Consider the following 9,902-nt stretch of genomic DNA (forward strand, 5'->3'; position numbering starts at 1 on the left):
CAAAGACAGGCTAACATTAAATTCCCTGGACAGATAGTTTTATTTGATGAAATAAATACCATGCCATCTGTCCATTTGTTAGACAATCTATTTACTTCTTGATCTAACACAGGATGCAGTAGTACTGAGAGGACAGATTTTATTGTTTCATTTTGTTCCTTTACTTTTAGACCAGCAAACAAAATGGAAGGTCATTAAAGAAGAGAGCTCAAGACTTTCTGTTAAAGTGGAGTTTTTTTGGTGCTCGAGTAATGCATAATCTCACCTTGAACAATGCATCCAGTTTTGGTAACATATGTGCATTATAAAACTGTTCTTACGTGAATTATATAATTTGTTTCCCATTCACAGTTCCTCTCAATTTTTAAACATGTTACATCGTCACTTCTTAAACTGTATCTGAATATGGAGCTATGAGAAAATGGTATTTATGAGCCTGGGTTTTGGAGTCAGACCACAAGCAGGATTAAATCCTAACAATGATTCTCTCTGGCTGTGGGCCAATCTGCTCATTGAAGAAGGGGAAGAATATTCTCTTCAAAGGGTTATGTAGGTACTTTGGTGAGATGATGTGTATAAAAACAAATTGCCTAGCACTCAGGAAATGCTTAATGCATAGCAGCTATTATTATTACATTCCATCAGTGCTTGGATAAATTTTCTTTGTTAAACAAACGATAATTAAGACATTATTTTCCAAAGTTATTATTCATTGCAATATGGCAAATTTCTGCAGCTTTTCTGAGCACCCATATAGCTGCACTCCAGGAATCAAAAAACAGCTTGGAAGACACACTCTCATGTTTCTGACCCATCTTTCCTGTTCTATATGACTTGGGAGACAAATAGGGTTAAGTTAGCTTTTTATAAAATTGAATGCCTTCTTTTTCCTTAAAATTCCTGAGACTCCTATTTTATAGTTATAATGTTAAACTCATGAGTAGTAACTCTGCATTTGGTAGCTGCATTTCAGGAAATCTTCACATTATGAAAGAGATTACAATTAACTAAATTGTTTTTATTTAATGTTCTATAGAATTAAATAAAATCAGTGAATTTGTATTGAAGAATAAACAAAACACATTGTCTATTATTTGAAATAGACTTCCCATATTTAAAGTTTTATAAAATATACAGCATTGAAGTCTGGCCTTACTACGAAAAATACTTTTGTTGGAAAATCTATTGAATAGTTAAAAGAAGTTTTAGTTTTCCAGAACATATTTCACTTGAAAATTACTCTTTTAGTTTTTGCCAAATCTAAGAATATTTTCTTTCAGGCTAGAAAGACATCTCTTTACTTGCCTTTTTTCAGACCATGTTGGCCATTGTCTAATTATTTAGTACAAAGTAAACAGAAATAGAGCAGAGTAGAGCTCATTCTCCCCAAGTTAAAGCTTATCAGACTCCAATGTGTGCCCTCTTAAAGCATAAAGCATGTCTCACTTTCATCCGTATTTTCCTTTGATGTAATTAGTGGCCAAAGAGCTGGCAGGACAGTACACACAGTGAGCAGGACAGGCAATACACAGAAAGATTAGAGATCCAAGTTAAGCATGTTGGTCTTAGCAGGTCATTTAAAGTCCAACAAGTATTTGTTTATTTCAGTTGCTCCTTGTAAAGTGTTGTGAGATGGTCACAAAGATAACTGACTTCTCTTTCCCTTTCCTTCTCTTTCTCTCCCCTTTTTACATTTCACACTGTCCTTCTCCTCATTCTCCATCCATAAACAAGGTTCTTTTCATTTGATTCGAATGCTTCTCGATGAATACATTCTCCTGGCCATGGAGACCCAGTTTAATAATGACAAGGAGCAGGAGTTACAGAATTTATTGGACAAGTATATGAAGAATTCAGGTAACTTAAAATAACTGTTTTGTTTTGCATATTTCTTTGTTTTAATCTTAAGTTCAAGAATTTGTAAGTTCAGATATTAAGTGGGTTTATCATAATCTCAGAGTTTTTCTCCAAACATGTCATTACTAATTCTCACCATACAGTCACACTATTGGGGCACTATTTTTCTTTCATTCATTGCTATGTAGAGTAGTCAAAAGTACTTTACTGGAAACTCTGAAGTATACAAAATTGGTGATCTTAATTTCTGGGAATTAAGGTGAAGTTGGAGAAGTGACTATAATACAAAAAGTAACTGTAATTCAAGACACATGTGGTATACTACATATGTAAGTGGTATAAAAATAAGTTCTATAGGAGTTTAGAGAAGGAAAGAAACACATCTATTCAGGACAGGGCAACTTGCATTTTGAAGACTTCACTCCAAACTGGATTATTTAGTGCTCCTTAACTACATCCACATCCACAAATATGCAGCTAAAAAAAACCTAGCATCACTGTCAAGAGCAAAGGTCTGCCAGCCTCATTTCCCATGGGAAACATTGCTTAGTAGTTTCCAGATTAAATACTCAACAATGAAACATTTTCATTTTCTTTTACTTGGGTTTATCTACGAGGAATATGAGAAAAAAATCTCAAATTTCCCATTTTAAAAACTCTTTCCAGATGCGAGTAAAGCTGCTTTCACTGCTTCTCCGAGTTCATGCTTTCTGGCCAACCGTAATAAAGGGAACATGGTTTCCAGCGATGCTGTGAAGAATGAAAGCCATGTGGAGACAACCTATCTCCCTCTGCCATCCAGTCAACCTGGAGGCCTAGGCCCTGCTCTGCACCCGTTCCCTGCTGGGAATACAGACAACATGCCGCTCACAGGTATGCTAAAGAGAACTGCTTAGGCTCCAACACATCTCAGAGAAGCCTGTTGCTTCATTTTTCTTAAAACTCATAACCTCCAGTCCAGGAATTCCAACAATAAAAAAGGATGATCTTAACTGAGTTTTAATAAAGATTTATAGTATTTTTGTGATTTTCAGCATTGGTGATACTATTATTAACAAAAGTATCATGTTTTGACACACTCCATAAATTATATTAGAAGTATGAATAATTAGTTAATTTAGTGGAAGAAATAATTAGATTAGGTATACATAAAATTCTTAAGATGCTTTGAAGATCAAAAAAATGGGTTGCTTATTTCTGGATTTTGAGGAGACTTTATTTCTCCTCCCTTAAAAAGTAGTTTCGGGCTGGGTGTGGTGGCTCATGCCTGTAATCTCAGCATTTTGGGAGGCCAAGGCGAGCGGATCACCTGAGGTCAGGAGTTCGAGACCAGCCTGCCCAACATGGCGAAACCCCGTCTCTACTAAACATACAAACAATTAGCCAGGCTTGGTAGCAGGCGCCTGTACTCTCTCTTGAACCAAGGAGGCGGACCTTGCAGTGAGCTGAGATCAGGCCACTGCACTCCAGCCTGGGTGACAAGAGTGAAGCTCCATATCAAAAAAGCAAACAAACAAAAAAACTGGATTCGGCCATTTTAGGATAATCATTACAATAATTCTCCCTTTTGGTCTAAGGTTCTCTTTGTGTCAAAATGAATATTTGGTGGCTTGAACTAGCTACTCGGGAGTATTTTAAATCTGCTTATTGCCTTGTGTCTTTATTGAAATCTTTTTATTTACATTACTTCATTTGATATACAGAATTTTAAACCTAGAAGAGCCTTATAGTTCAGGGGTCCATTTCTACCAATGGAACATTGGCGGCCAGAGAGTTGGTGGCATTCATAAATCACATTACTTATAAGAGGTGTTTGCATGACATTTTGAATTGACTGCTTTGAAGCCATGGCCATTTTGACATTAGTGACTTTTTCTTTTTACCCTAAAAATCAAACAGTTTAATAATCAGCTAATTTTTTTAATTATGGGGAAATATGAGCAGCAGACACCCGTGTCTTCCCCATGCTACCTGTGGAGAAACCATGAAGCCATCCCAGACTTTCCTCTATAGTCACCAAATCCAAGTCTCCACTGTTGTGATATATACATGTATTGTGATTATATTTTTTAAATTCTGGATTTTTGATGCTTTTCAGTTTAGTTATTTTTGGAGGGCAGGAATGAAGCAAGCTGGAAAACAATATATTAATAAATCTTTTGAATATTTTTTAAAGATGTGAGCTCATCTACTTTAATATCACACTAAAGGAATGTTCTGGTAATTTTTTCCAGGTCAAATGGAGCTTTCACAGAATGCTGGTCATCTGATGACACCACCCATTTCTCCAGCCATGGCAAGCCGAGGAAGTGTCATTAACCAAGGACCAATGGCAGGGAGGCCCCCAAGTGTGGGCCCAGTACTGTCAGCTCCATCACACTGCTCCACATACCCAGAGCCCATTTATCCTACTCTCCCTCAAGCCAATCATGACTTTTATAGCACCAGCTCTAACTACCAGACTGTGTTTAGGGCACAGCCCCACCCCACATCAGGACTCTATCCTCATCACACTGAGCATGGTCGATGCATGGCTTGGACTGAACAGCAGCTTTCAAGAGACTTCTTCAGTGGCAGCTGTGCAGGGTCTCCATATAACTCCCGGCCACCGTCTAGCTATGGCCCATCCCTGCAAGCCCAGGATTCACACAATATGCAGTTTTTAAATACAGGAAGCTTCAATTTCTTGAGCAACACAGGAGCTGCCAGCTGCCAAGGAGCAACACTGCCTCCTAATTCACCAAATGGTATTGATATTTAAAAGAATTTTTCTTGGTTTTTGAGACGGCAATGAGGCAAAATCAGACATTGCATTCTACCTCTGCTGACTAGCATGTCCTTTCATTTAAGGCTTCCAAAGATCATGGAATCGTAGACATTTGGAGCTGATTTATGTCACATACATATATATTTCCTAATTTTTGTGGCTTTCCTAAAGTTGCCCTTCTTCCTTTTTTTTTTTTTTTTTTTTTTTTTTGAGACAGGGTCTTGCACTGTAGCCCAGGCTGGAGTGCTTGGCAGGATCATGATTCACTGCAGCCTCAAACCCCTAGCTCAAGCAATCCTCCTATCTCAGCTTCCCAAGTAGCTGGGACTACAGGCACGCATCACCATCCCTGTCTAAATTTTAAATTTTTTCTAGAGACAAAGTCTCGCTATGTTTCCCCAGGCTGGTCTCAAACTACCGACTTTAAGCAATCCTCTCTCCTTGGCTTCCCAAAATGCTGAGGTGCCTCCCAAAGGTGTGAGCTACCACCCCTGGCCTAAAGCTGTCCTCCTAAATACCGCATATGTTAAAAAAAAAAAAAAGATAGTTAAATCATATGTTTGAGACCTACCTTAATAGCCCCAAAGAAGAATGTTCTGTCTTTTGAAAACATTTTTAATGGATAATATTTCTTCCGATAACTAAAAGCAGATTTTAAAGATTGGGACCAAAACAGACCAATAAAAATCGGAAGTTAAGGGAACTAGAGAGACCTGTGACCTTGAGTCACCAAAATAGGTTTTGTGTGTAGGCCTCTTTGGTGTCTTTCTCCTAAGTGTAGGCCAGTCTTTGTCTCCCCTAAACATGCATCTATACATGAAAGTAGTATTTTTGTGACAGGTGATAGTGCTTTTTTCTTTCTTCAAAGGTAGATCTTGTTAATTTAGATAAGGGAAATCTGACAGAAGTGTAATCTGGTCTTAAAGTTAATACAATTCTTATGTATTAAATTATGTATTATGCTATAATTATTGTATTAAATTATGTGTGATGCTACAATTCTTATGTATTAAAAAACACAAAAAAACAGCACAGTAAACCTTATCCATATACAAGCACAAATCCAGTTCTGTAGCATGTATAGATACACATGGAATACTTACAGTTTGATATCTTTAGGACGTCACCTCATTACTTTGTCACTTTTTTCCTTCCTGAAAGTTCTTTGTAGTGAATTAACAGCAAATTCTCAACATTTTCTGTTACAGGATACTATGGAAGCAACATAAACTACCCAGAGTCTCACAGGCTCGGATCAATGGTGAATCAGCACGTTTCTGTCATCAGCAGCGTTCGCTCACTGCCCCCCTACAGTGACATCCATGATCCACTTAACATTTTAGATGACAGTGGTAGAAAACAGACCAGCTCGTTTTACACAGACACATCATCTCCAGTTGCATGTAGAACTCCAGTCCTAGGTAAATTATTTTAGTAGTTCTTGAAAACATTTTAAGAAGTTGTTAACCTCAGGTATGCAATATTACTTGAGGGAGATATGCTGAGGTGAACTGAGCAAGCATGTTCCCATGGTTGATTTATTACCTTGGATCTAAAGTTATATTTCTTGTATCTGACTACACAGTTAGTAACAGTTTTTCATTTCTTATTCTGTATATCTCTATTATGCAACCTACTGCTAGATCTGTTACTTTTTACAAAAAGATAGCTGGTATCTATTAAGTATGCAAAAAATTAATATGACCTGTCAAATGCAGTCTAAAACTGTAAGTTTTAAAAGGGCAGTAATAATATCTTTTTCTCACTCTTGATTAGTGTTGGACCCAGTTGTAGTGCCAAGAGATATCTTTAGGCCTCATGATCTCCATCAGTATCCAGAAATCACTCCAAGATTAAAAAAAACTGGTGTTCTGTGATGGGTGCTACCAGCATTTTCTCATTCTTATGTCAAATGTGATTCAACATCTCTGTAGAAAATGTTGCTATTTTTATTGCTCTCTAACATATCATGTAAGTAAAAATAAGAAAAATGTGTGCTTGCCAAGAAGCCTCCTGGAATCTTCTTCCAACCAGGTTACATTTCTTAATCCTCATCTATGAAGAAATTCTGCAATAATAATTAGTAAGTTATTAGTAATAACATAGATTTAGTCACTATAGATTTAGTTTCTAAAAATACTAATAAGATTTCACAGGACAAGTATATATTCACTAAGTATCAAGGCAGAGTGTTAATATTTATATGAGATGGTTAAAATCTTCCAATGAAATTGATTTCAGACTAGCATAAGTAGAGGGCATTGACACACAACCAGAGCATAAGGGAAAATGAAATCAATTTCATCTCTCCTCACTCAGTGTACCTTCCCAATAATTCAATAGGAAGTACTCCTTCTCTTCCTGTCACTGTCACACATGCTCCCTGAGCAGAATCTAGCAGCTCATCTGCTGCTATCTGCAAATGGTCATTGCTTCTAGGTTACTCTAATGAAGCAGAAAATTCCACTTCAGGAAGTTTTCTCACCATGAGACTAAAATGTACTGTGTTGCTATTGTTACTATTAGTTCTGTTTACTTGAAGAGATAGTGGAAGCTTTGACGAAACATAGGTTAAGAGTAGGGTGGAGTCTAAGCTTTGGTTTATCAGAGCTGGCTTACAAGTAGATTGCAAATTGTGCTGCAGGGTAAAATGAGGGGATAGAATAAGTGGATAAGTAGTGCAAGGAGAATTGAGTTCAACTGTTTCTGAATTATAAAGCCTGGTTCTTAGACAGAGAGCATGTCATGTCAGCAATAAGAAGGCCCCAACCATATATGAGGGAAATACAGAGCTAGTGAGTCAGTTAGTGAATTTTACTGAGAACCTACTAGGAGCCAGACTCCATTCTAGACGTGAGGATATGGTGGTGATCAGGCCATAGTTCTTGCCTGTAAGAAGTTTACATTCTAGTAGAGGGACAGTAAGGCAATAAATATATGAGCAAATGCATTAAAAAGCTAATGCCAAGTACTCTGAACCTGATTAAATAGGGTAAAATGACAGATAGTAAAGGAGGAGCTGCTTTCAGTAGGACAGCTGAGAAAGGAATACTGAGGCAGAAACATTTGAATTGAAAGCTGAGTGATGAGAAGGAGGCAAAGATGTGAAGATCTGAGGGAGGAGTTCCAGGTAGAAGAAACAGTGAATGCAGAACTTCTGAAATCAGAATAAGTTTGAAAAAATCAATGGGCAGAGAGCAGGCCAGTGTGTCTTAAGCATGTTGAATGAAGGAGAGAGTAGAGCAAAATAAATAAAAAATCAGGGGCCCATCTACATAGGGTAAGATGCTTGGGTCATGTTCCAAGGGTATGGGAAGCCACTATGGCATTTGAGACAAATGAAAGTTTGATCTACTCTTCAGCAATATCATTCTGGCTGCTCTCAGGAGGGTGAGTGGGTGAGACAAAGGTGGAGATCATGGGACCAGTCAGGAGGCTGCTGTGTTGGTCCAGGAGAGAAAAGATGGTGGTTTGAACTAAAACCGTGAAAGTGCAGATGGAAAGAGGAGGGAGATTGGGGGATATATTTTGGTAGTAGCACTTAAGTTGAAATTGAGTTTTCTTTGTGAAATATGTAGAGGAAATAATTTCTGGGAGACTAGCAAGTGGGAACAAATGGAAGAAAAGATGATTGCTCTGGTAAACCATACAGACTCAAATTTAGAATAGGTATGTGTGCTAAGTGCAAAAATAAATACAGGGAATTAAAATGAGTGGCATTTGCGGAGAAAAGAAAATGTCAATCAATTTTCAGTTGCTGATTATATTTTCCCTTACAGCTTCCAGTTTGCAAACCCCAATTCCTTCTTCCTCATCCCAATGTATGTATGGAACTTCCAACCAGTATCCAGCTCAAGAAACCCTGGACTCCCATGGAACAAGCAGTAGAGAAATGGTGTCTTCTTTACCACCTATCAACACTGTGTTCATGGGAACAGCAGCTGGAGGCACTTAAACCACCAATGTGGGAGGAGGTGCTAAAACTTTTTAAAAAATCTCTACTGTGCAAATATCATTATTCACTCAGACTTCCATAAGAGTAAAGAAAAATGAATATGCGGTGGCTGACATTGTTTTTAAGTCACTGGTACTATGGACAACTCCATAGTGAATGGAGATACTTGCAGAGTTTGTCATGCACACTAAGAGTTTAAAATGTGAGCTCATTATTAATCATAGTTTCAAAATTTATCAAATAAAACCACTGAAGATTTGAAGATGCAAAAATTTCAACTATGAAGATTTACATTTCACTTTCTAATTTATTAAACATCTGTGTGCCTTTTTATCTTTGGTTTCTTTTAAAAGTATATTTAATGCCTTTACACCTTTAATTTATTAGGATCTCAGAATCATTGTTTACTATCCCTTATTTGACAAAAAGTCAAATGTGTATGTTCTACCTCCAACGGAAATGTTTACAAGGTCAAGACTTAATTCAACTCAGCCAAGACCAAAGTTGCTTGACTTTCAATTCCCGTGCATTAGTGTGATGATTTCTGTCACATAGCAGCATTCCGATTCTATGTAACTGAATGGAGATGATAAGTGCTTTCCCCTCTTTATTTAAAAAAGATTAAAAGGAATAAAAGAAATAATGTATGGAAATATTTTTAAAGGCTTGGTGCTCTTGGGGCTGGTACTGTTTCTGAAGAATGCTGGGGATTTACTCTTTAATCTCAGCTCCTTCAGATATGAGATTAAGGAGTAAAGTAGTTTGGTTAAACACTATAATTTAAAAACATTTGCATATCATATCCATGCCTATACATATAAAGAAATTGTGAATTGTAGACTATTTGAACCTTTTCAGATTTAGAAGCAGTCTTTTACCAAGTACTTTCTTATACATTGAAAGTAAATGAGTGTTCAGGGATTAGCTAGATGCAAAGCCTAATTCAGAAGTGAAGGAATCATTACATACAAATTAATACATTTTGATAACACTATCTTTCTAGCTCTGTTTCTTTTTCTTTTCCATATGTCTTCACTGAAAGCTCTGTTGTAAAGTTCCTGGCCTGTGGTAGGAGACTTCCATAACTTTACAGGCTTCTCCTATAGTCTTATGACAAGCCTCATATTATTTGTATTAAGGATTAGGTTACACTATAAACCCTAGGTACATCATAAAAGGATCTATAAGCCCCAGATACTCATTATACATCATGATGGAATTTGGTAAAACAAACTGTGGATTTTTTTTCAGCAAGCAGTAAACAATTATCTGTGGACCTGTCAGAGTATTGCTACCATTTGCTTAGTTGTATGTTCAATGGTA

At 37.0% G+C, this 9,902-nt stretch overlaps 1 protein-coding gene across 1 annotated transcript in view; it reads left to right on the forward strand.

Annotated features, from left to right (window-relative positions):
- The window catches only part of RFX6 (regulatory factor X6), a 55,095-nt gene extending 45,863 nt beyond the window's left edge, over positions 1-9,232 (forward strand). Inside the window, exons 14-19 of the mRNA XM_024248821.3 lie at positions 171-288; positions 1,735-1,857; positions 2,524-2,730; positions 4,092-4,604; positions 5,833-6,045; positions 8,404-9,232. Coding sequence (XP_024104589.1) covers positions 171-288; positions 1,735-1,857; positions 2,524-2,730; positions 4,092-4,604; positions 5,833-6,045; positions 8,404-8,579 — 1,350 coding nt within the window. The 3' untranslated portion in view covers positions 8,580-9,232. The remainder of the gene's footprint in view (positions 1-170; positions 289-1,734; positions 1,858-2,523; positions 2,731-4,091; positions 4,605-5,832; positions 6,046-8,403) is intronic.
- The last annotated feature ends 670 nt before the right edge of the window (positions 9,233-9,902 follow it).

Source organism: Pongo abelii, chromosome 5, assembly GCF_028885655.2.
Source record: "Pongo abelii isolate AG06213 chromosome 5, NHGRI_mPonAbe1-v2.0_pri, whole genome shotgun sequence".
NCBI classification, from domain to species: domain Eukaryota; kingdom Metazoa; phylum Chordata; class Mammalia; order Primates; family Hominidae; genus Pongo; species Pongo abelii.